The sequence below is a fragment of the Phaethon aethereus genome (assembly GCF_964289735.1).
Source record: "Phaethon aethereus genome assembly, chromosome: 1".
NCBI classification, from domain to species: Eukaryota; Metazoa; Chordata; class Aves; order Phaethontiformes; family Phaethontidae; genus Phaethon; species Phaethon aethereus.
The window spans coordinates 163,197,108-163,224,076 of record NC_138575.1 but is presented as its reverse complement, the minus strand read 5'-3'; the positions used below and the strand labels follow the sequence as shown (position 1 = coordinate 163,224,076).

At 41.3% G+C, this 26,969-nt stretch overlaps 2 protein-coding genes across 3 annotated transcripts in view; one reads left to right on the top strand and one right to left on the bottom strand.

Moving 5' to 3' along the window:
• Nucleotides 1–12,858, top strand: part of DNAJC3 (DnaJ heat shock protein family (Hsp40) member C3) — a gene marked incomplete at its 5' end in the record, with an annotated part of 35,686 nt that extends 22,828 nt beyond the window's left edge. Inside the window, 5 exons of the mRNA XM_082011724.1 lie at nt 1,584–1,689; nt 1,795–1,915; nt 8,972–9,104; nt 9,948–10,096; nt 12,636–12,858. Of these exons, the coding sequence (XP_081867850.1) occupies nt 1,584–1,689; nt 1,795–1,915; nt 8,972–9,104; nt 9,948–10,096; nt 12,636–12,793 (667 nt within the window). The 3' untranslated portion in view covers nt 12,794–12,858. The remainder of the gene's footprint in view (nt 1–1,583; nt 1,690–1,794; nt 1,916–8,971; nt 9,105–9,947; nt 10,097–12,635) is intronic.
• Nucleotides 12,859–24,574: 11,716 nt separating this feature from the next.
• The window catches only part of UGGT2 (UDP-glucose glycoprotein glucosyltransferase 2), a 94,409-nt gene continuing 92,014 nt past the window's right edge, over nt 24,575–26,969 (bottom strand). Inside the window, exons 38-39 of one of the 2 annotated variants that reach the window (XM_082001170.1) lie at nt 25,901–26,042; nt 24,575–25,041 (exon numbers count right to left, since the gene is read on the bottom strand). In XM_082001170.1, coding sequence (XP_081857296.1) covers nt 25,019–25,041; nt 25,901–26,042 — 165 coding nt within the window. In that variant the 3' untranslated portion in view covers nt 24,575–25,018. Of the gene's footprint in view, nt 25,042–25,558; nt 26,043–26,969 lie in introns of those variants that run through there. The other variant, XM_082001169.1, reaches the window with a different exon arrangement.

The window sequence follows — 26,969 nt, the reverse complement described above, 5'->3', positions numbered from 1 at the left end:
TGTCTTCTCTTTGCATGCTAAACTTCTATGTGGAGCAGGTAGTAGCAACAAGATAGGGATAATATTTGTCAGCTCTCATCACTCAGCACTGGTGAAGCCACAGCTGGAGTGCGGGGCTCCATAGCACAAGGGAGATGAAGCTATTGAGAGAGAAAGTCCAGCGAAGTGCCATTAAGATGATGGATGGACTGGAGCATCTCTCTTCTGTGAGGAAGAGCTGAGATAGCTGGGGCTGTTCCCACTGAGCCTTCTCTGCTACAGGGTCATCTCATCAATGTATATAAATACCTGAGGGGAGGATGCAAAGAGGGTGGAGCCAGGCTCCTTTCAGTTGTGCCCAGTGGCAGGACCAGAGGTGATGGGCACAAACAGAAACAGGAAATTCCATTTGAACATGAGGAAATAATTCCCACCACCCCCTTGTTTCCACTGGTGCAGATTGCCCAGAGAGGTTGTGGAGTCTCCCCACCGTGGAGATACTAAAAATCTATCTGGACACAGTCCTGGGCATCTTGCTGTAGATGGCCCTGCTTCAGCAGGGGGGTTGAACCAGATGACCTCCAGAAGTCTTCCAACCTCAACTATTCTGTGATTAAAGGACCACATCTTTAGACTAAAACTATCTAGTAATTCTGCAGTGCCTTGATAGCAAAGGTGGATCTGACTGATGGGCTTCTTTTATGCACCCTATTAAGTGATAGACAATGCCTCTGTATTCTACTTCTTGCTTTATTTCAGTTTTACGTGTTTCCAAGCACATGACATTCAACTGTAAGGAACCCTAACAAGTGATTAAACATCTGTCAAGGTGGCTTTTTAAAATGAAGTACATCAGGAATGTGAATCAGCACAACTGAAGATAGTTTTATTAAGTTAGCAGTCTGTTTGGACTGTTTTCATTATAGTTGTTGTCTTAATCCAGTACCAGCACATTTTCAACAAATCTTCTGAGAGCTTGAATTTCTTCTACCTTGTACCAACCTATGGGTTCAATCACACACTTGTATTTTTGGGTGAATGTTCTAATCCATTTCTTACTCAAACCATGGAACTTTAACATCTTTGAAACCTTCACAGCAAAAATACATTTTACTATGTGACTTGTGGAGAAGGCAGGCAGAGAAAACTGCCCAATTCAAGCTGGCATAAAGAACGTTGTTTTTTTTTTTGTACCAAGAAATGCAAATGGTGCAGTGCTCACAGCAGTACTCCATACTTAGTCCGTCTCAGACATCAGAGAGGGAAATGCTTTTTTCCAAGTGTAGAGTGGTGTGTGGGACAGGAGGCAAATCTAGAGACTGTGCACGCTGAGGGATGGTAGTTGTTCTCTTCTGCAAATGCCTGTCAGGAGTAGTGCCTGCTCTTCTGTCTCATAGCACAGAAGATGGAATGGGGATGTAATTCTTGAAGTGGATGACAGTTTTCTTCATACTGTTGTCTCACACCACACCTTTATTACAGTTAAGGTATATTGCTAGAAAGATGTGAAAATCTGTGAATATTAAAATTTGTAAATAAATCACAACACCCTGAAATAGTTACTATATTTCATGATATTATGCTTATCTTTATGATTTAAACAGGTATGAAGATGCTATCAATAAATATGATTCTGTAATGAAAACTGAGCCAGAAGTCCCAGTTTATGCTACTCGTGCCAAAGAAAGGATCTGCCACTGTTTATCAAAGGTAATTCTGCTTCTATCTCCCTCTGTAAATTTCTTTAAAACAAACAAAAAAATACCCCAAAAACCCCACAACTACATGACTTTTGTTTTACTTTCTCCTCTCTAGAATCAGCAGGCTACAGAAGCTATACAAGTTTGTACAGAAGTTCTGCAACTGGAACCAACCAATGTGAATGCCCTGAAAGACAGAGCAGAAGCTTATTTGCTGGAAGACCTGTATGAAGAAGGTACAGTTGCATGCAGTTTGCACATACTTTTTTGTGGGTGTTTAAAATGCAGTCAGTGTTTCAAAAATTTAACATGCACTTTGATTCTACACTATGGTGTTAGCCCTAATCAGCACTGGTAGTTGCAGATTTACAAAAATATCTGCTGATAATTTTGTCTTGATTAGTATAAGTGGAATGTACTTGTTTTATCTACAGCAGAGTTGTCTTTACAACAGTGGGCTATGTTCAGGATGTTTTACGAGGCTATACAGCTTACTCATACACATTTTATATAATCAACAGTGTCAGACAATTGCATTTAGAGATAAGAGGTAATTATAGTTAGGGTGATGTAAATCAATTTTAGGAACTCCATTTTAATGTCTTTAGATGGCAGTGTGAAACAATACTGTTCTAACCCTAGCATATGTTGAGGGCAGAGAAGGATAACAGCCATTGCTTCACCTCTGTGGGTCTCTGTAGTGCTGCTAAGAGCAATAAACTGATTCTGTTCCTGAGGCTGCATTTTCCATATGGAGTTTCCATAAAATGCATACTGTTACACAGTCCCATCTACAGCCTTGGAAAATAAGGACTGAGTAATGGGTGTCTCAGAGTAAACCACTATGTTGTTACCTAGGTTCTTCAAGAGTACTAAGTGCTACTGTGCTATAAAAAAAGAACCCTTCGAAATTTAATTTAGTGAATCTCATTTCCTCAAGAAGCCAGGCTTAAGAAGGAAATGTGGACAATCTGTCTGTTCCACCCCCGTGCTCAGTCATGCAGCAGTTCTTGAAGCATTGGGCTGTTTCAGTCAAATGTGATGAGGGAAAAGACTTGTAGGCTTTACATCTGCAGAAAACTAGTTCCATTAATTTTAGTACTTGTAGAACAATTTTCCTTTTCTGTATTCTGGTACTGGATCTTTCACTTTACAACTGAACAAAACCAATCTCTTTGATTTAAACATTCATGAGGCAGCTGTTCTCATTAATAGCACGCTCAGGTTTTTTGTCTTTTTGAGAAATTAATCGCAGAGGGATGATGTTGCTCATCTCTTGAAGCTCACTTCAAAAATGAGATACCTATTTTGTTCTTTTTTTAGGCCTCCCTTGACTTAAATGAAAACATGCTATAAAGAGGACTGGTGTCATTTCAGGCAGTCTTCTTCATCAGACTTTATATCTCTGAACTGACCTAGTCCCAGTCCCTCTTTGCTGAGGCTGGCAAGCCTTCCTCCTGCTTATAAGAAAAAGGGTGGAAGACAACAGAACTTTGGCGAACTCGTGACCTTTGTACAAAGGGATTGCTTTAAAAAAAAAAACCTCACAAAATGTAAGGAAAAATTGTCTTTCTGCTTTTCTTAGGGTAATACTTTTCCATCTTTTGATTGTTTAGAACTGTGATGTCAACCTAAAGGTAAGGCTTAGGAAGATTTCACAGTCATGAGGCCCCCTTTAGGCATTTCCCAATCTTTTTCTGTACTTCACTACAGTGGAAGTAAGCTCAGTCAGTGTTGGGAAAAGTAGATTTACAAATGAATAAAAAAACCCCCAAACCACTTCCCTAAAAGTAGTTAGAGGTACAGAATATAAGTTTACATAGATTACGGCTTGTACAAAGGTTTTTGATTTAAGAGGAAGGAGTATCAGCAAAAGGAGAACCCAAAGAAAATTTAAGATTATTTTTTCCCCCTCAAGGTGTATGAATCTTCAGCTTAGAGGAGGGTACAGAGAGGAGCAGGCCCTGCTGTGAGTCTTCTCAGGTGTACCTTTTGCTTCTTACTAGTGGGCAGAATTGATCTCTTTGTTTTCTTGAAATTGATGAATCTCAATTCGGATCTTTCTAACATTATCTTCTAGTAAATCCTCATCTATTTCTGGTTCCTCTAGGGTGAGAGAATCTGGCAACTCTTGGAAATTAGAGGCAGGGGGGAGAGGGGAAAGAAGTTTGTAACAAGGTCCTGCACAAACACACAGTGCCGACTTGTTCTTGTGCTGGAGCAAATGTCTCCCTATTTATGGGATATAAGGAAACACAGAGAGGATGCACCTAGGATCTGGGAGACCTTATTTCCAGGGCTGGAGCCCACTGGGCTTGGCCTAGCATGGTTCTGAGGGGACAACCATGCTAGAGTGGAACCGTGCTCCTCCAAATCCCTTTTGTTTAGCATATCCCCTGCCTTCTTCCTGCCCTTCCTCCTGCCCTTGACAGTAGTGAGATGGTTATAGTTACACTCTGCCTTCCAGCAGAGCCTCCATAACAGTATGATAGTCCATTAATGTTAGTCTGCCTGAAGGTGTCTTCACTTATCCTTCAGTTTTAACTGCTAGAAAATGATGGCTGATTTCTCTCTGCTGTAGAGAGCAGTAGAGCAATTAAAATCATAGTCTTATATTTAAAGGGGCAAAGTGATTCTCATTCTTCCCTCAAACTTTCACGCTGGAGGCCCCTATTTTTCTGTCTAAAGACAGGAGATTTCGAAGTACTTGTAATTCAGAGCTTTTAAGGCGATTATTGTTAAATGTTCAAGATGCACTTCAGTATGTATAGCTGAGTTCTGATTCCCATCAAATGGTTTTAATTACTTTATAATCACATGAGATCCAGGGCTTGTCTACAGAGACAGATGTGTAATGACTCCCTTTCTGGCTTACCTCATAAGTACAGGAGTCTGTCTAAGGTATACAGCACAGGTTTTGTCAAAGAAAACAACCCATGTTTCTGTTCCGAAATTGGTCAGGTCATCATTCCCCCTTGCCCCCTCCCCCTTCCCCTGTAGAGGAAACAGTCCCTGTTTCAGTAAGAGCATAACTGTCAGAGGAACAACTGAACCAGTTGGCATGGACATGAGTTGTCTGCAGTTACTCGTGTTTGATAGGAAATGAATTCTGTATACGGAATAATGGTCAATCTTGGTCACTCTGTTTTAAAGATGCAAGCAAGATAGGAAAGCCAGCTGAGGCGTTTAGAGATACGTTGCGATTACTATTTGAGAGATTGTGAAAACTCTTGTATTGAAAGAAGGAGAGTTAGATTTGCCTGAAGTATTTAAATTGAAAGTGATACTGGAAACTGGCTGTTCCTTTTATGTTGAGGGACAGGATGAAAGGAAGAAGAGGTGCGCTCTGAAATAGCCAGCCAGTAAGAAGCAGCCACGATTATGGTGTGTGTTTGTGAGGTACTAGTGCTTTTAGAAATACTGACTGAGAAGAATTTATTAAATGTCTTACTCGACATACTGTGAATTAGTAATAAGTCTCTTGGTTTCATAGCAAACTTCTTGTGGTCAGGAAGCTGTCATCCTGCTTCCACCTATTTCCAACCCTCACCCCTCAGGTGGGGAGAGCAATTAGCTCTCTGAAAGAGGAAAATTCCTACAGTGGAGAGTTCTTTCAAAATGGTCCAGGAAAGCTGGACATTCTTTAAGAAGGAAATCTTAAAGGCATGGGAGCAGGTATTCCCCGTGTGCTCTAAGACAAGCTGGCGGGGAAGGCGACTGGCCTGGCTGAACAGGGAGCTTTTGCTGGGACTCAGGAAAAAAAGGAGAGTTTATGACCTTTGGAAGAAGCAGAAGGCAACTCAAGAAGAGTACAGGAATGTCATTAGGTCATGCAGAGAGAAAATTAGAGAGGCAAAAGCCCAGCTAGAGCTCAATCTGGCCACGGTCGTAAAGGATAACAAAAATGTCTGTACAAATATGTTAACACAAAAAGAGAGGCAAGGAGACTCTCCATCCCTTATTGGATGTGGGAGGGAACATTGTCACCAAGGATGAAGAAAAGGCTGAGGTACTTAACGCCTTCTTTGCCTCAGTCTTTAATAGCCAGACCAAGTACTCTCAGGGTATTCAGCCCCCTGAGCTGGAAGACAGGGATGGAGAGCAGAATAAAGTCCCCATAATCCAGGAGGAAGCAGTCAATGACCTGCTGCATCACCTGGACACTCACAAGTCTATGGGGCCTGATGGGATCCACCCAAGAGCACCGAGGGAGCTGGCAGAGGAGCTTGCCAAGCCACTCTCCATCATTTATCAGCAGTCCTGGTTAACAGGGGAGGTCCCAGACAACTAGAGGCTTGCCAGTGTGACACCCATCTACAAGAAGGGATGGAAGTGGGATCCTGAGAGCTACAGGCCTATCAGCCTCACCTTGCTACTGGGGATGATTATGGAGTGGTTCATCTTGAGAATGCTCGCAGGGCATGTGCAGGACAGCCAAGGAATCAGGCCCAGCCAGCATGGGTTCATGAAGGGCAGGTCCTGCTTGACCAACCTGATCTCCTTCTATGTTCAGGTGACCTACTTAGTCGATGGGGGAAAGGCTGTGGTTGCTGTCTACCTGGACTTTAGTAAAAGCCTTTGACACCATCTCCCACGGCATTCTCCTGGAGAAACTGGCGGCTCATGACTTACATGGGTGTATTCTTCGCTGGGTGAGGAACTGGCTGGACAGCCGAGCCCAGAGAGTTGTGGTGAACGGAGTTAAATCCAGTTGGTGGCCGGTCACAAGCGGTGTTCCCCAGGGCTCAGTTTTGTGGCTCGTCTTGTTTATTATCTTTATTGATGATCTGGATGAGGGGATCGAGTGCTCCCTCAGTAAGTTTGCAGGTGACACCAAGTTGGGTGGGAGTGTTGATCGGCTGGAGGGTAGGAGGGCTCTGCAGAGGGATCTGGACAGGCTGGATCGATGGGCAGAGGTCAGCTGTATGAGGTTTAATAAGGCCAAGTGCTGGGTCCTGCACTTGGGTCACAACAACCCCATGCAACGCTACAGGCTTGGGGAGGAGTGGCTGGAGAGCTGCCTGGTGGAAAAGGACCTGGGGGTGCTGGTTGACAGCCAGCTGAACGTGAGCCGGCAGTGTGCCCAGGTGGCCAAGAAGGCCAACAGCGTCCTGGCCTGTATCAGAACTAGTGTGGCCAGCAGGAGTAGGGAAGTGCTCGTGCCCCTGTACTCGGCACTGGTGAGGCCGCACCTTGAATCCTGTGTTCAGTTTTGGGCCCCTCACTCCAAGAAGGACATTGAGGTGCTGGAGCGTGTCCAGAGAAGGGCAACGAAGCTGGTGAGGAGTCTGGAGCACAAGTCTTATGAGGAGCAGCTGAGGGAACTGGGGTTGTTCAGTCTGGAGAAGAGGAGGCTGAGGGGAGACCTTATCGCTCTCTACAACTACCTGAAAGGGGGTTGTGGTGAGGTGAGTGTTGGTCTCTTCTCCCAAGTAACTAGTGATAGGATGAGAGGAAATGGCTTCAAGTTGCCCCAGGGGAGGTTTAGATTGGATGTTAGGAAAAATTTCTTTACTGAGAGAGTGGTGAAGCATTGGAACAGGCTGCCCAGGGAGGTGGTGGAGTCACCATCACTGGAAGTGTTCAAAAAACGTGTAGATGTGGCACTTGTGGACATGGTTTAGTGGCATGGTGGTGTTGGGTTGATGGTTGGACTTGATGATCTTAAAGGTCTTTTCCAACCTTAATGATTCTGTGATTCTGTGAAATGGAAGTGTCTCCCAACTGACAGAATGTGCAAAATGCTCTTGCAGTCAGGTGTGCTGGGTGCATTCCCTTTGCAGTGTGCAGCACTAAAAGTGTACCTTCCTGTATGCTTAATACTTGCAGCCTTTAAATAAGTTGAGTCAATTTAAAAAGAAATCTAGTACTGTGGTTGCAAATACTTGACCCCTGAGCATCTTGGTTGCCAGCAGTGGTGTGTGCTATAGATGATGTCATGCTCAGTGAAGTTGAGCACTCTGATCTGCATTTGGCAGAACGTTGCGATGGGACCTCCCATTATTACATGAAGCAGATAAAGTACACTGGTGCTTAAAATTATTGGAGCTGTAAAGCAGCATAATGAAAACTCTGGATTTTCTTTATTTTATCAGTTTCGACAGCATATATTGGGCACATTCATTAATGTACACTCCCGTTTGAGTTTTTTTAAATGACTTAAAAATATCAGCAGAAGCCAAAATGCTTTGTTCAAGCAGAAAATGACAGTATCCAGTGATGTGAAAATGAATAGAAATTTTGTTTTGTTTGTAATAGCATATAAAATTGTTGGGGCACTGGAAATGCTTTTTGGAAATTTTTTTTTCAATAACCAAAATAAGATTGCAGTAGTATCAGATGTTTGGGTAATATAAATTCATTAGCACTTCCTGCTGTCTTGCTCAGAAACAGTGAAAAACAAATGTAACACCTGCTGAGAAATAGCATCTGCTTGGAAATAATCTGATGCAAGTACTTTGCCTAACTTGAGAAACCTAGGAGACTTGGATCTGCAAATGAGACTTTGAGGATTGTAACAGTGAAAGAAGAGCAGTTTCATTAAAGACTTCAACAGTTGCTTCCCTTGATAAATCTTGATATCAAAGAATATTTAAACTTGGTCTTAAGCATTCAGTTACCCCTAATGATATTAACATAGTTTACTTAAAAAAAAGTAGACCCGGAATCTCTTAAATTCATGAATACATTACAGTACCTCTCTTGCTTTATTTCAAGAGTTGCATTTCTCAGGAATGAAAAGTGAGAGCATTCCTTTGGAAAAAAAAAAACTCAAAATGTAACTGTGTGCATATTATACAGAGGCCTAAAAAGCAAATATTTGTCTTTCACTAACAGTGTGAATTTACTGGTAACCTGAAATCCATCTTTGTCGTTTAAGAGGAAGAGGCTTTCTAGCGTTTTGAGAGCATTCATCCTTCAGTTGAACAGCAATGTATGGAACTAATGTTGTGCAGTGGGCTCTTCAAATGCTAGTTGCTGAAAGTTGCTTCTTGATTTCTGTTTCGTCTCAGTCCTAGATGCTTGTTATGTTCATCCATGTGACTTTTGTAACATCTAGAGAGTTTTCTGATCTGCTGCTAGTAACCCTCCTTCTCCTTCCTTTCCAAAGAGTGTGATGAACCTAAAGAAAGAAAAGTACCCAACTTATATGTGAAAATGAATCTCCTCCACTCCAAGGTTTTCTAATTTGAAAAAAAAAAAAACAAAAAACAAAAAAAACCAAAAAAACAAAAACCCTGAAGTTTGTAAAGAGTTGTGTAATCTTTTTTCATTCACTTTTTTTATAAAAGCTATTAAAGACTATGAGACTGCTCAAGCCAATAGTGAAAATGACCAGCAGATTCGGGAGGGGCTAGAACGTGCCCAGAGGATGCTGAAGCAATCACAGAAGAGGGATTACTATAAAATCTTAGGAGTAAAAAGGTGAGATATTAATATCTGAGATGATGGGTATGAAAGTTGGTTATTAAACCAGTACATCTAGGGCTGATCACTTGAATTTGTTCTGCTGAGTGTTAGTTTTTGTTCCTGTATCTTGCTACCTTCACTTTCCTACTGTACCAGTGTACAGAAGTGTTCAGCTTTTAAGTAGCATTTGTTTACAGTTCCTTTAGAAAGAATTAAAAAAAACAACATTGGTAAGGAATGAATTAAATCCCTTGGCAAGAAATCCTTAGTATAGATGACCAAGAGTCAGGTGAATGAATTGGGAAGGAGATGAAGACTGAAAAGTATTACTGAAAGCAGTAAAAAATAAAATTGTGGCAGATAGTATGATAGATTAGAAGAGTTTGAAAGAACTAATTAGAAGGTAGCTAAAATAGTTTTGCCATTAACCTTGAGAGAAACTATCAACTTCTCTTTCTAGTGAGGACCAAACGAATGTCCAATTCTGAACTAGTTTTGGTCATCCTTCCAGTAATGAACTAATTTGATCTCTAGTCTTTGTGCTTATTGTTACTCACCTGAGTGTAAATTCTTCAGACTGGGAACTGTATTTTGTGTAGTAGCTGGCAGTAGCATCTTTGCAAAGGAAGTAAATGGGTGGTGAAGGAAAGAGTGAGTAATCTTTCTTTAAAGTTGCAACTTGCTTCCTCTGTTCTTTACATAAAGAATCTTCAGTGCCACCTGCAGAAGCTTAACTAACTCATGATTTTCCTGATGCCCTTAATTACTATCTCAATGTTTAAAATAAACCTGTAGATTCACTACTGCAGCATATGAACAATTAGAAAATTTTAAGTTACCTGTAATTTTATCCATCAGAAATGCTCGAAAGCAAGAAATCATAAAAGCTTACAGAAAGCTGGCATCCCAGTGGCACCCTGATAACTTCCAGAGTGAGGAAGAAAAGAAGAAAGCAGAGAAAAAATTCATTGATATAGCAGCTGCTAAAGAAGTCCTTACTGACCCAGGTAATGATTGTTCTTATGCAGTGACTTTTTTTTTTTAATTACTACTTCACAGTAATGTAAAAATGCAGCAACTGTAAGTCATAGCAAGCATCACAGCTTGCCCTTCCCCTTCTCCCCTTCTCCATCTTCACTTGCATGAAGTCAGATGTATACGTGGAATTATTCATTGTGTTTCAGTGACTTTTGTTTCAAGTCAAATAAAAATTCATTATTTCAAAGGTCTCGTCTTAGGATATCATCTTGCAGAGACTTCCAGGATTGATTAACTCTGGAGATGCTAACTTTAAGGATGTGCATGTCTCCTCCTGCCGAAAGTTCTACTGCAGACTACATTTAGATCTTAACAGCACCTGAAGTGTTCCAGAGAAGCTCTCAAAATTGTCCCTTATTGTGTGTATCCAAGCCTAGATGCATTGTGCAAACAGATGCTCTGCAAACAGAGCACTTCTCTGAGGGCAGGGGACTGGGTGCTCTGGCTCCTGTCGGCCTGAGGGAGAGGATGCCCCCACTGCTGTCTGTGGCCAGGCTCCTGGGGCCAGCCCAGTCCCTAGGAGCAAGGAGCCCTGTCAGGTCTGTCTGCCTGCTGGTCATCTCTTGGGGAGGGGGAAAGAAGAATGCTGTCACTGTTCTCGCACACCCTGTGGTTTGGTGACTGGGAGATCTGGTGTCTCTCTTACCAAGAGATGAACAGAAGGGGTTGGACCATTTAGTCCTGAGAATGTAATAAAAAATGGGCATGGTTATCTCACATCCTTTTTTGAAAAAACAACAAAAAACCAACCACCAACAACAAAAAACTCACACCACCAAAAACCCAAACCAACTGAACCCAACCAAAAACCTCCTAAGCAGAGCCATTTGTTAGGTTCTTGTCTTTAAACTATTCCTGTCTGGTCACTGGAAAGAGAGAAGCCCATAAAAGATGTATCACAGAATCACTAGGTTGGAAAGGACCTTCAAGATCATCGAGTCCAACCATTAATCCAGCACCATCATGTCCCCTAAACCATGTCCTGAAGTGCCACATCCACACGTTTTTTGAACACTTCCAGAGATGGCAACTCCACCACCTCCCGTGGCAGCCTGTTCCAATGCCTGACCACTCTCTCGGTGAAGAAATTTTTCTTAATATCCAATCTAAATCTCCCCTGGCGCAACTTGAGGCCATGTAGATATGAGAGACTCCCATTTTTATCTTCAACTGTTCAGGATCATTAGGCAAATGGGCTTCGACTTTCTTGAGGGAAAGGGGGAATCTGAGAGTGATGAACTGTATTACTAACGCTTCTGGTTAATAGAAAACCTGTTGCTGTGTTAATGTGATCTTTGTTCATAATTATGAGCACAAATTAGGAGACTTATATACTGGAAGTGTTTGACATGCTGTTTGCCCTGTCAGCATCTCCAGGACAAGTTCATGTACATGCTCCCTGACACGTTTTTTTATGGCATGTTTACCATTCCTGTCAAACCAACTGGGCAAGAAGAGTAACACTGGTCGTACTTGGCTTTTGTAATGCTATCTGTATTGCTTTCTGTCCCTTACTATGACAACATTCTCTCCTTTCATCCAGATACTTTTTTCTCAGGTCATTTTCTGTCTCTAGTGACCATGCTGGTTATACAAAGAAAAACTAGAAAGCCTGCGGACCTCTGAATCCCTGAGCTTTCATTTGCAAGCTTATTATCATAGGACTCTGGTGTACCTTGAGGTTATCTTCCACATTCTTACCCCAGCCAGTCTCATGATTCCCTGCTAGAGCCTGCCTTGATAAAACGGGTGTCTTGGAAAAGTGCCAGGTGATCAAAAACCTTGTGGTGCTTGCAGGCTGCTTGAAAGTTACATGCAGGTCTGAATAACAGAGCAGTGGTGTAGCCTGTGGCTTGTCTGTGGGTCTTCGGGAAGGTTTCAGCTTTCTCCTCGCTGGACAGAACTGCTTAAAGAACATGCTTTCTGCCTCCAAACTGCTCTCCCCTAGACAGTCTCTGCCTGATGAACAGTATGTGGAGAAGACTGAAAACATTTGGGGCTCTGCATGCTGACTTCCGTGCTGCTGTTGAATGATCAATATTGGAATTTATTGGTTGCGAAGAACTGGCAGGATACAGCATGGTCTGCCCTCAGGCCATCCCAAGTCACTGCAGCTGTGAGAGAACAGGTCCAATAAACTCATCAAGGACAAAATGTCCCAATTATTTGTGGGACATAGTTGGCCAAAGTGCAGCTGTTCTGCCCCCACTGAAATTCATACCTGTCCTTTTGGACAACCAGGTACTGTCTTGCCTTGTTTTAAACTAAAAGACTTGTTTGAAGTTTTTTCGTATAGTGTTTTCATGGAGTTAGTCTCTTCTCCGCTGCAGTCTCCCAGGCAGCTTTGAAAAACCTCAGAAAGTATGTAGCTGCTGCCAGTACAAGTGACAGTTGCAGCTCTCTGGCCTGGAGGGGTGGATTCTGAATTGGTTACTGGTCATCCAAGATGCTTGGTGTTACTGCCCTAACTGCTGTGCCATGATTCCATCTTGGTTTTGTTTCCTCCAGAAATGAGGCGGAAGTTTGATGCGGGAGAGGACCCACTGGATGCAGAGAGTCAGCAGGGTGGGGGCAACCCTTTCCACAGGAACTGGAACACGTGGCAAGGATTTAACCCCTTTGGTTCTGGAGGAGGACCATTTACATTCAAATTTCACTTCAGTTAGAGCCAAGACTGTTTCTGGTGGCTGCTGCTGTTTTTTAATTCATTGAAAAATAAAAAGTCTCTCCGTTCAAGACCCAAAATCTTAATTTCTAACGTTGTCCATAACCCAGAGTCTTACTGCGCTAGAAGAAAGCTCCTTCTTTCTTTTAGTATTCAGAGAGTTTGCTTGGTGGTGAATTTGACAAGCGCATACTGGTTGGGGGGGTTTGTTACTGCCTACGTATTTGTTGTGGATATGCAGGACACATTTATTCCTACGGATGTAAAAAAAAAAACAAAAAAACAACACCAGTTAAGAGGCTACTTTAGGACAACACTTAAGCATAAATTTAGGACTCAAATATATACTTAAAGGTAAAAATGCATGTAAATATTTCTCTGAATCGGGGCCTAATAAACGTGGAAAGGGTAGTTACAGTAGTCTCTACATTAACAAATTGTAGTCATTGTGCTCAGCAGAATGATCCATCTCTCAGTATTCTTAACAGGAAACCCTGGTGACCGCCTGCTGTGTTATTGCCGGCGGGGCCGTGGGGTGGGTGAAGAGGCTGCGTGCTGAACGAGTCTGAACAGTCGCTCTGAAAGATCACTTGTAACTAACTATTGAAGATGTCTACTCACTTTATTCATTAACCTGAGATGAATTGAGATGATTTCCTTAGTGGTAATTTTCAAATATGAAAGTAAAAAAAATAATAATATATATACTTGATGTTTTTTGAAAGACTCTTTGAGTGTGATTTGGAATGTTTAGGTACTGTTTTTGAATAGTTTGCACTTTAACAAAATATCTGCTTGAGATTTGAGCAAAAAAATTTGATGTGACACTTCCCCGACTGTGCATCAATTTGTTACTTCTCTGTACATAAATCGAGAACCGATACAGGTTGTGAGGTGAGTGTACTGTGGCCTGTAGGAATACGATATTAACTCTGGCCTTCCCTGAAGTAATACAGTTTAATTTCTTCTGGGTGATGCAACAGTGAGTTAATACTATATGTGAAATGGTTTGAAGTAACTTTATGTTTTGTGAAACAGCCACAGTACTGCAGAAACAGCTGCCTGTGTGCAAAAAGAGGGACTATCCATTAGCCAAAAGCCCAGCTTTTTTTTTTCCCCGATACGCACGTAGCTATAATTGGTTTAGGGTATTGATGGAACTGCGTGAATGCAATGTGTGGCATTGCCAGGACTGTAGCTGCTGTCAGCGAACAGTCTTCTCATTCTGTAATCAAATTTACTGATGAGTTTCAGCAAGCAGCCATTTTCTTAGAATGCAAGAATTACAGTTCATCAGTGTTTTCTTGATTGGATTTTAACTGGAAAACAATAATCAGTTGATAGGAATCTGCTCTCACTTGAACTCATGGTGTTTGAAAGCATAAGCATCCTCAGTAAAACAAATTAAATTAGCAAATAAGGCCTTCAAATGTGAAAGTCGGGGTTTTATTACTGTAATCGGAGTTGCTGTTGAAGCATAACCCTTGTCTCTTGCCTCAAGTACTTTGCAAACAGAATTGTGAGGCCATGTGGCTGTGTAAAATGTTTTTCGCCAGCAACTTAAAGGTCAGTGTTTGTTCAGCAGAAATTTATCTTCAAGCTGAAGAGCGCATGCGGTGATTTCTAACAGTTTATAGTACAAAAACACCTCAGCAGCCTAATAAACTCCAGTGTCAGAGATTTTCCAAGTTGAATAACTTTCTGGAAGTTTGACTTCTGCTTTTGACCTTTTTTTGTTTAAGCTCAGTAGAAGATGCTCAGGATGCCGTTCTGGGCTAGCGTGGCTCTCGTAGGACCTCAAAGGCTCAGACATAGGAACTTGCTGGGCCATAAATAAGCTGTTGCCCCCTGGTATCAGCCGATGCAGCCGGCACTCTGCGCATGTGCTTGTTGCTCCCAGCCAGGGGAAGATGGGTAGGGAGCTTCCGCGCAGGGCGGCTGCGGTGAGCCGGAGCCAGCCATGCTCGCTGCGGGCCGGGCGGCTGCTGTAGGGTTTGCCGTCCTTCTCCCTTCTCTCTTCTAAAAGCTATAGCTGAGAAAATTGTTTCCTGGTTTTTAATTTTCTTTTTTGAAGTGAAGGAATAAGATGGGCCTTCAGAAGTAGATTGTCCCTACAAGGCACTGGTGTTGGAGCGGTGCGTGTTTGTTACTCTACGGCAATGGACGGTTCTGCTGTACGCTGGAAGCAGTCAGGAACAAAAAGAATTATGTTTATTTTGAGAATGAATGGGAAAGGGAAAATTACATATTAAGGGAAAAAAAACCCCCATGCCTGAATGTAGTCAGTAGAAGAAGGAAGATGATTAATGCATGGATGCTGTTCATAGATTCCTTCTGTGGAAGACAGTGTCTTTAAAATGAAACAAAAATGACAGTGGAGAGTAAGTCTTCCAGAGAGTAAGCAGCTGCTGGTTACAAGAAGTGTTACCACTCAGCACTGTTTTTAAGGGAGCAGGTGCTCTGAGGTACTTCTGAGAAGACAGAAAGACAAAGCTGTGTTTAAAAAGAAAACATTTACATTTCGAGGCTTTCCAGATATGGTGATGCGTTTCCTGATGTGACCTTAGAAGATGAAGCACTGGTAACGCGCTGAGTGCGCGTGGTGCAAGCGATGTGCGAGGGAGCGGAATTCTTTCTATCTATTAGTGGGTGTCTGTAGTGCAATACTGTTCAATAACTGAACATTGAAATAAATGTCTTGGTGTTTTGTAAACCCCGAGAGGTGCATGAAGCATCGTTACAGTAATTGGCCTATATGTAGTTGCAAACTTTCTCTGCTGAATTCTCTCTTCCAGTTTTAATAAACTCGTTTCCAACTTGTTTTAAAATCAAGGTGGGATGGGGCGTATTTTACTTGATACATGCTTAATACTGATGTATTAATAAATCAGTATTAAAACAGATTCAAAGTGAATTACAAATTTAAGAGCTCAAACTTGTGACATATGCAGAAAATGTGTCAGCTTAAACTTTTGTAAAAATAAATAAAAAATAAAGCTTGTTATTGTTTCAGTTTTCAGACCAGTGTTTGGAATAAGAATTATTCTTCTGTTTAGGGCTGTGGTTTGTAGGAGCTTTGCCAGAAACCAGCCAGGATAGCATAGCAGGTTAGTTGTATTAAAAAGTGCCTTATTGTAAGGTATTGTTTGTTTGCTCTGTAATACACATTTATCCGTAAAATAAAAAAAATAAATAAATGGGAGAATCTTTTTTTTTTTTTGCCCTCAGCAAATCTCAAAGTAGCAGGTTTTTTTTCAGAAGGATAAGTAAAGCTAGCCAGAGATATATCAAATGTTTCAAATTATAAAGTGTCTTTATATAAAATAGTAAATCTAAAAAGCAAAACCTGTTTTTTCTAGAACTGTGGGAATTATGGTATTTTTCACAATAAAGATATTTATGATGACAAGAAAGCACTGCAGTCTGTTTGTCTGCCCTTCTTTCCTCATCCTGCTCTCCAAGTTTGAAGGTAGAGCTGTGCAGAAATGCAGTAAGAGGCTGCCAAAACACTGTCTAGGGGGCAAAATTAAATTTTTTTTAAAGCAGCTAATGCAAAAGTTGTCAGGCTTTAACAAGTAAGGTACAGAGCGAAGGAGCATTTGGATCCTTCACGCCTGGGTTTCAAAACTTTCAGAACTTTCCTCCTGTGAGGCTGTGGGTGCAGCCCTCTCTCCTTGTAGCTGAGCAGGTGGCGGGAGCACAGCGATGTGCTGTATTGAAGGCAGAGGACAGTGTTTGACAAACTGTCCTAGATGGGTACCTGGCTCTGGTCCAGGGATGAAGGCACAAGCAGCCCTGCTGAGAAGGAGGTGGGGGCACTGGTAGATGAAAAGCTGGACATGAGCCGGCAATGTGCGCTCACAGCCCAGAAGGCCAACTGTGTCCTGGGCTGCGTTCAAAGCAGCGTGGCCAGCAGGTCGAGGGAGGGGATTCTTCCCCTCTGCTCCGCTCTGGTGAGACCCCACCTGGAGTCCTGCCCTCAGCACAGGAAAGACATGGACCTGTTGGAGTGGGTCCAGAGGAGGCCACACAAATGCTCAGAGGATGGAACACCTCTCCTGTGAGGACCGGCTGAGAGAGTTGGTGTTGTTCAGCCTGGAGAAGAGGAGGCTGAGGAGACTTGCAGCCTTCCCCCCCTACTTAAAGGGGGCGTATAAGAAAGACGGGGACAGACTTTTGAACAAGGGCCTGTTGCAGTATAACAAGGGGTAATGGTTTTAAACTAAAAGGGGGCAGATTTTGACTAGATACAATGAATAAATTTTTCACCATGAGGGTGGTGAACCACTGGCAGAGGTTGCCCAGAGAGGTGGTAGATGGCCCATCCCTGGCAACATTCCAGGTCTGAGCAACCTGATCTATTGAAGATGTCCCTGCTTATTGCAGGGGGGTTGGACTACATGACATTTCAAGGTTCCTTCCAACCCAAACTATTCTATGGTTCTATGAACTGAACTTGTGGAACAAACATGACCCTGCTGAAAGTGCCTTTGCTCTTAGGCCCTCAAGGGAGAAGTTTCTGTTTCTTCTCTTTCACCTGCACTATTCTCTGCTGAAAGGATCTGCAAGCAAAGCCAGTCTCTTTTCCAGAAGTCCAGCATCAGCTCAGGATGCAGTTTGTACTATCGGAGTGGCTATCACAACCCTTTCACAAGGTACAAATCTGTCTACTTGCTGTGCAAAACAACATCTAAAAACTGCTTAGTCATATTATCCTGTGCTGGGAAACTCTGACCTTACGGTACAGCATCCTCAGAGATTAAGCACCTCGAAGGTGTAGAGAGACCAAGGAATTTCAGGCCTGCAATTTTATCTATTGTCATCTGTAAAGAACCATTATCTCTTGCAAAGGAAGCAAATAATGATTTGATAAATAGAAGGTCAGCAACCATGTAACTAATCCCATAATCTTCTTAATGTGTTTCTCAAGCATGTCTTTAGGTAAAAAAAAAAAAAAAATCTGTTTTTAAGTCATGAATATAAATAAATTTCTATGTGTAGCAAAAGGCACCTTAAAAACCATCTATGCCTTTATATTTTAATGGTTGTCAGAGCCCAAAATCTGATCCAGAGTGACACTGATGACTGGAGGAAGGTAGTTAGTTATGTGACATCCTTTTCAAGATTCAAAGGTACAAGAATGAAGATCTCTGTCAGCAGAGAGGGATGTAGGTTCAGCAATACTCACTGGGGCTGTAACTGTGTGACTCCTGCCTTCGGGAGAGGAATTCACAAACCAAATTAAGACTTTCAACAGGCAGTTGGCTGAGAAGTGTCACAAGGAGCTGCTGGGACACATGTCTGACATTCAGAATGAAATCATAGCTACCACAAGTGATGTCTCGAGACTGTACTCTTACATGATAGCCTTGCTGTGACCACAGCCTCTCAGGTCCTCAGCCCCTCTGCTTCGCGGGGATTTGAATCCATGCATCTCAAGAGTGCATCCAACTGAGCCTCAGCAGAAGGTGTGGGCAAAAAAGTGATATTCACCAAACCAGTGCAAAAATGTAAGCAAAGGGCGTGGCTTTGAGTCTCCTACCCGCTGAAGAAGCCCTTCCTTGAGAGGAGCAGGGCACGGACTCCCCACTGCTGAGGACCCTTTTCATCAGTCTACATTATATAGTCAGCGGAGCTAAAGCTTGAGGTGTGTCAAGGAGCCAAGACTGGACTCCAACATGGTGTATAACGAGTATTCCCCTCATGGCAACAAAATAGTCCATATGTCATTCTAAAAGTAGCTGCTAAAAAATAGATGCTAGAGAAAACAAAGCATGCTGGAGGGCAGCCCACTGTTGGGAAGCGGACTATCCCATACATGGCACTACGCGATGTAACAGAGACATGATGCTGGATTAAACCAACTGAGGATTTGATCTAATGTAATAAAAGATACTGCTACCCTGTCAACAAATGTTTCACTGCTTCCACTACTATCCATTGCTACTCTTTCACATGGGCACAAATGACACTGCAAGCTGGAACCTGGGCAGAATGAAGGAAGACTACAAAGCCCTGGGGGTGCAAGCGAAAAGTGTTGATGCCCAAGTGATCTTTTCTTCCATTTTACCCGTTAGAGGAAAGGGCGCAGCCAGAAATAGACGTATAATGCAAATCAACACCTGGCTTCGTGGCTGGTGCTGTCGTGAGGGTTTTGGCTTTTATGACAACCGGACATTCTTCAATGACTATAGCCTGTTAGGGAGGGATGGCATCCACCTGTCTAGAAGAGGCAAGGGAATGTGTGGCAGCAGGCTGGCCAACTTGGCGAGGTGGGCTTTAAACTGAAGGACTCTGGGTGTGGGCTCTAAAGTGGCAATGCTCATGCCACTGAAACCAACTGGGAAATAAGCCAGGCCAGCCGGAGCAGCAACAAATGTTCCTTAGCTAAGATGAGAACCAAGATGGCAACCAGGCCAACCACCCCAAGTATATGTATACCAAGGCATGCAGCCTGAGGAGCAAACAGGAGGTAGTGGAGCTCCATGCCCAGTCAGAAAGTTATAACAACTGAATAACTGAAACATGGTGGGACAATTTACGTGACTGGAGGATCGTGATGGATGGTTATAGGCTGTTTTGTAAAGACAGGCAAGGAAGAAGAGGAGGATTCGTGTTCTGTGTTCAGAGAGAACCTTGAATGTATAGAAGTCAACTACAGTGATTGTGGAAGCCCTGTCGAATGCCTCTGGGTCAGGAGGGAATCTTACAGTAGGCATCTGCTACTGACCTGCAAACCAAGATGATAAGCAATATTATTTGGGTCACTTAAGCCAACAAAGGATTATTTGGGCCTCTTAAGCAAGCCTCATGTCAGCAGAACCTGGTTCTTATGGGTGACTTCAACTACCAACTACAAGACATTTGTTGGAAGAACAATACAGCAGCTCACATGTCATCCATCAGGTTCCTGGAATGCACAGAGGACTGCTTCCTCACACAAACGTTAGATGTGCCAACCAGGAATGAGGCACTGCAGGACTTGGCTACTCACAAACCAAGAAAACCTGCTTTGTCGTGGCTCGGTGAGTGATAGCCTTGGCTGCAGCGATCACAATGTTGTGGAGTCTGGGACCCTGCTGAGCACCCTGAAGGTTAGTACTGAGACAAAGGTTTTAGATTTTAGAAGAGCAAACTTCAGCTCACTCAGAGCTCAGCTGGGAGGGATTCCGTGGGAAGCTTCCACAGAGGATAAAGGAGCTAGCGAGTGCTGTGACGTTTTCTTCCTGGAAGCACAAAACCAGTTCACCCCTTTAAGGTAAGGGAAGTAGGCCTAGCAAGAGACCCCCTTGGCTTAAGTGTGAGCTTCTGAGTTTGCTCAAACCAAAAGAGAAGCGTACCAGAGATGGAAAAGCAAACGACTACCCATCGAGAACTACAAAGTCATTGCCAGGGTGTGCAGAGATGCAGTTAGAAAAGCACAAGCTCAGTTAGAATTGAAATTGGCCAGAGATGTCATCAACTACAAGAAAGGGTTTTTCAGGTACATAAACAACAAGCAGAAACAGAAGGAAATGTTGGCCCACTGTTAAACAGGAGAGGTGAATTAGTCACCAACACCACTGAAAAGGTAGAGGTTCTCAACACTTTCTCCACTTCCATCTTTACCAGCACTGTTGGGCCCCAGGCCCTGGGAACAAAAATCCAGGTTGATGCAAACACAGACCCCCTGTCAGTGAAGGAAGGGTTGGTAGTGAACTATTGCAGGAGCTTGACCCCTACAAATCGACGGGCCCTGACGTTACCCACCCAAGGGTGTTAAGAGAGCTGGCTGATGTCATTGCGAGGCCGTTCTCCATAATCTTTGAGAAGTCATGGAGATCAGGAGATGTCCCAGAAGACTGGAAGAAGGCTGATGTCACCCCCTGTACAAGAGGCGCTTAAAGGAGGATCTGGAAATTACAGGCCCATCAGTCTTACTTCAGGCCCTGGCAAAGTTACAGAACGGATCCTCCTGGGGGCTATCACAAGTCAAATGAAGCACGTGACTGAGAAAAGCCAGCACGGATTCACCGCGGGCAAATCATGCTTGACAAACCTGATCGCCTTCTACAACAAAGTAACCTGCTCAGTTGATGTAGGGTGAGCAGTTGATGTTGACTACCTGGATTTCTTCAAGGCTTTTCATACAGTTTCCCACAGCCTCCTCCATAGATGTGTTACAGTCTAGACAAGTGGTCTGTGTGATGGGTGGGGAATTGGCTGATGGGCTGCACCCAGATGGTGGTGGTAAATAGCTCCTTTTCAAACTGGCAACCCATCACATGTGGGGTCTCCCAGATAGATACTGGGCCCAACGCTGTTTAATGCCTTCATAAGTGATCTGGATGATGGGATCAAGTGTACCCTGACGAAGTGTCCCAATGATACCAACTGAGTAAGGAACCTTATGAAGCTCAACAAGTGCAAGGTCTTGCGCCTGGGAAACATAATCCAGGCATGTCGCACAGGTGGGGATCCACCTGGCTGGAGAGCCGCTCTGTGGAAAGGGACCTGGGAGTCCTGGTGGACAGCAAGCTCAATATGAGTGACCAGTGTGCTGCTGCTGAGGCAAAGCAAGCCAACAGGATGCTGGGTTGCATCAACAGGGGCATCACCAGCAGAGATAGGCGTTGTTATCTCGCTCTGCTCAGCGCTTGTCAGGCCACACCTGGGATACTGTGTTCAGTTTTGGTCCTTGCTATGCAAAAAAGATGTGGGCAGGCTGGAGAGGGCCCAGAGAAGGGTGACAAAGATGATCAAAGGACTGGGAAGCCTGCCATGTGAGGAAAGGCTGAGAGAACTGGGCTTGTTCAGCCCTGAGAAAAGAAGGCTTAGGGGAGATCTTAACACCATGTTCTGGTATTTAAAGCGTGGCTACAAAGAAGATGGAGACTCCATTTTTACAAGGAGTCACATGGAAAAGACGAGGGCTAATGGGTACAAGTTGCTCCTGGGGAGATTCTGACTGGACACAAGAGGAAAATTTGCCACAGTGAGAACAATCAGCCACTTGAATAATCTCCCCAGGGAAGTGGTGGGTTCCCCAGCATTGGACAGTTTCAAGATTCAGCTGGACAGGGCGCTGGGCCATCTTGTCTAGACCGTGCTTTTGCCAAGAAAGGTTGGACCAGATGATTCTTGAGGTCCTGTCCAACCTGGTATTCTATGAAGTCTTGGTGTGAAGACAAGTGCTTGATTCATGAAAAGGTTAAAAAGGAACCTTACTGAGAAGTATTTTCAACCCTAAAGCTCTGGCTCATCAACAATACTGCACTAATGTCTGGGTTGTTCATTTTCTGTTAAACTTACAAGTTGATATTAAGAAGAGTAAGACCTAGAAAAGACAGTGTCATAGTAATATGACTATAAGTTGTATAAAATCTTCGTTTGAACATTTCAAATATTATTTTGCTTAATTTACTGATTTGAACTTGGTTTCAGTTACACTCTTATAATCCAGGATGTGTTTTCTTCCCTTCCACAGGGCAGAGCACACAGATTGGAAACTAAAAATAAGCGCTCTCTGCATCTCACCCTACAGCAGATTCCTAGTTTTGAACATTGCTGTTGCTTCCCCGCACAAGCACTTTCTTCAGATTAAAGACATTTGAGGACTTACTGCATTTTTTTGGGCCGTGAATCTATTAAACAAGTTTTTAATGGCTTTTGTATAATACAAAATAGGAGAACAGAAAATGATTTTTTTCTCCTGTGGCACCTTTTAATATTTTGTACAACATATACAATCCATCGGTTTGATATTAAAAACATAATAATACGCTAATGATCAAAAGTGCTGCTTTAAAGAGATCTTTGAAAAGTAGATTTGGTGGACCCTCTTCGTTTTATAAACCAATATATACCTCAAAAAAGAGCTTTCCTTGAAAGTAGTATTATGCAGGAAAAAGAAATGCTGTAAAACATTTTTTTACAAATCTATACAACACTGTAGAAAATGGCACAAAACCTTTTAAATCTTTGAAATATCTCCAGCAAATTACATTTCTAAAAATTATATTCTAATAATTTAAGTAATCTCAAGGAAATAATACTTAAAGAGCTATTTCTTTTTAAACACCTGTAGAAGTAATCTGGTTTTAAAAAGAATGGGATGCTACAAATAAAATAAACAAGAAATCAGTGCACAAATTATGCACTTTTTATACTGCATAACAGAAATTTCCCACACAGATAATCATAATTAAAGAGAGCTAAGGTTTCTTAAAGATAAAGAACCTTTAACTTCTGGCTTAAAAAAGAAGTTTTCCAAGGTATGCTTCAAGCATGACATTCTAAGTAAGTCAGACTGATGTGAAATGCTGCCGCAGAGTACGGCATCAGGATGGAAATATAAGCTTAAGAAAAGAAAAGTCAAGGAAAAAAAAGGCAGCAAGCAGTTGAATGTTTTTTTCTCTCTATTATGGAGTATCAGTTGTTTCCTTGCTACACATTGAATTTATAGCAACAGTACATATACATCTGCTAAGTCAATTATAAGTCCATCTATACGGTATAAAAATGCCAACTTAAAAAAGTTCTATGTTCAAATATGTTCGACTTGCTGCCTGATATCCTTAAATAAGAGAACATGCATAACAAAACAGATATTGCAGTGAAAAGGGATAGCTAAAGAGAACTGACATCAGGATTTATGGATTATTAGTATTGGGTTACACAGGAAATACTCCGTTGGGTACTTCATACAAAGAAATGCCCACAACAGACCTTTTAAAATCCACATATGACATGTTAAAACTGTTCAAAATGCATAAAGGTAATACAACAAAAAATATAAAAAGCTGTAAAAAATGTGCATGTCTCATATTACTAAGACTTGAAAAATACCAGCGAAGCATGATTTTAAATACTTGCTCTTACAGTAAGAAATTTTAAATTACCAGCACTTGAGGACAATGACAGTACATAGAAAATATGCTTAATTTTTCTTACTATTTATTAAATTACTTGCTGGTACGGAAATTTTATGCGACTCATCATAGATTCACCCACTTAGTGCAAATTACCTTATCTTTTATGTCAAGCATTTAGACTGAAAGACTGCATTAAGATGTTCTTATAAGAATTTGTGGTCATATCCCATCTATTTTGAAATGATGAAAGCCCCATCCCTGTAAACATTCCAGGTCAGGTTGGACGGGGCTCTGAGCAACCTGATCTAGTTGAAGATGTCCCTGCTCGTTGCAGGAGGGTTGGACTAGATGAGCTTTAAAAGGTCCCTTCCAACCCAAACTATTCTATGATTCTATTTCAGTTTAAGAAAAAATTTCCTATTTTCAAATATGTGTATTACAAGAACTTTTCACTGCAATTTTTGTAGGATTAAAATGTTAGGAACCCATTAAAGTAACAGTTTTGTGAGTACATATTTAGAAAATTTCAGTAGACACCACTGATAGTTAAAATTATTCATGCATTTTATTATTTTATTTTCAGTTTGAAACAGAATGATGTGGAAACTGAGTGGAAACAATTGTCAGGTACTGACTTTCTGATGCAATGTATGCTGGTTGGAAAATCATCTTAACCCAAAAAAACATAATGGAATTTTATGACATACTGTTTAAGTTACCAAAAGAAGCCCAAGGATCAAAAATGATTTTTTAAAGATTAGTAAGAGTGCAGCAATCCTGCATAAAAATGAAAAGTGACATTCTTGCTTTAGTAAGTTCCAAGTTGACTTAGATTTGTGTGGTCTAAATTACACAAGCTTTTTTTTTATGTCTTATCTTTGCTATACTGAGATTTTTTTCTTGTGACTACAGCATTTCTCCAGGGACAAAACTATGGACATATAACCCAAATTCTTTATATTTAAATACATTAGCTTAATGCATGTGATATGCACAAAAATAGTTTTCATGTACCTGTTTAATGTGCGTGTCCTCCCCCAGACTGACACAATTTATCTTTGAAGAGTTGAATACATCATTCTTTGTATTCTAAAATCCTCTGGGCAAAGTGTCTTTTAGTAAAGGAAAAGAAAACCAAAGCAATGAGGAAAGCTACTCTACACTGGTTTAAAAAAAAAAAAAATCAAGTACCTGTGGATTTCTCTTCTAGTTTTGTATTTCATTTAAAATGTTTTAAATAACACTATAAGTTATAAAATATTTGACCTCACATTAAAGAATGTTACAAATAGTGCCAATGTAACATTTGTAACTTCCATTCAGTCTTTCACAGAAGACTATTGAGCTGTCACCATGGCTGTTTACAGGCTGTGCTAAAGTTCATCATGCTTAAGACCTGTAACCAAAGAAAAAAAAAATTATAAAAACCAGTTATATAAAGACTTAATGATTCATTTTGTAAAATGTGGAGAAAGCCCTTTACTTTCTATTTACTACTAGTCAGTCAGTTCAGCAACAGGAACTTCATTTTTAGAGCCTCACTAAAAGTTGACTGTAAGGTTTCACAAAGAATAAAAACTACTAAGAATTCTTTAATACAAAAAGTGAATTTGTTTCCTGACTCAAGACTTTTAATTATTTATCTGCTGAGTTTCTTCTTCAACCTTGAGTGCTGAGATCACTTTTTTTTGTTTCACATTACTCCAAGAAGTCAACTCTTATTGGAATTCTTCTAAGAGTGTGTTTTTTTTTCTCGTACTATTTAACTAACTCAGCTTAAAATGATTTTAGTAAAAAAATAAACAAATATCTACTTGTAAACTAAAACACCATTTAGTCTGGTGCGAAAAGGCCCCAAGTAGAAAAGCCCAGAGTGAAAGATGCAGTGACAAATTAATAGACACTCCGTTACCTACTGCTTAATAGATATTAGCTTTAGATTGTCTAAGTGAGGTCTAAGCTAATGTGCTTTATTGAATATTTGTGGTTCAAATGATGTGGAACAGTTGGTTGTGTTTAAGGTCACCACTAAATTTTCTCTTCAATTCTGGCATGAAACAAAAGATTTTATCCTCTCAGTGTAACTCCTATGTAAAGAAGCATCATGCAGCTCTTAAACCCCCCATAATTTCTCTAAGAGCAGGAAAAACTACACAAATACAATATTTGTGCCTACTGACCCTGATCTTAATTTCACCTATACTAACATTTATTTTAAAAAAGCTAACAAACAGATGAATATGCATGTAAATTACCTTTTTGAAAGAATGTTAGATTTTTCTTCTCTCTTTTAATTTGCTGTATTAATTTTCGTATCTCAGAGTCATACTCAACCCATTCGGGAACTATCCGGGCAGCAGCCTTTAATTTTGGTTCTTTGGTTTGGGGATTGTTGCACTGAAAGTTTAAAACATACTAGATGTAAATAAAGCAAATATGAAAATACCACCTTTCCAAGGAACTTACCTAAAATAATTTTGTCAGCATTTACAATTTCATTGAAGGACAGCATGCAAAGTCAGTTACCTTGATATTAATAAAAAAAAAAATCACACAAAACAAACTGTAAATAAACCCTGTTTAAATAAAACGTTTTACTTCAAATACATCTATTTTTCCATGTGCTCCTCACTTTATGGATAGAACAGACACAGCTAGCATGAGACTACTAAGGTTTAGACAAAGTTACATGATGAGATACAAGATGTACATTAGCACATTGAAATGGAATCTGATATGTTTTTTATTGTTTGCAATGCTTCCTCCAGTGCTGTATAGAAAATGTATTGATTACTTCCATAAAATAACATAAATGGAAATAATAATAAAAAATTATATACGATAATGGGACTGAAAGAAGGCCTAGTAGCTGAATTTCAATCTTTCTTCAACAGAGAGCACTCACCTTTAGTGCATAAAAAAACCTTATTTTAACAACCGTAAAGACACAAAGAAAATGAAAACTATTTACATACTGAATATTCGCACCAGATTCCAATGGTCTGTTTTTCTTCAGAATTACATCTCTGAAGTTTCACTTACAGTGTGTAGGGGTTGTCAAAAAATGAGAATGGGGGACAAATGGGATGGGGGTAATAATGACAGAGAAGAACATTTCCTCTCTCTGTTTCAATTCACAAGACAGACCCTTTCTCCTTTCTAAACCTGGATAGTCTCTTCAGCATTACACTTCCTAAGCTCTGCTTTGTCTCCCATTCATAGTGGTAAAAAAGACAGAGAAAACCGCGACAATATTAAGTCCTCTTCACAGCGGGTTCTGGAGGAACCTTCTTTGTGGGGAGCACAATAGCAGCACACTATACC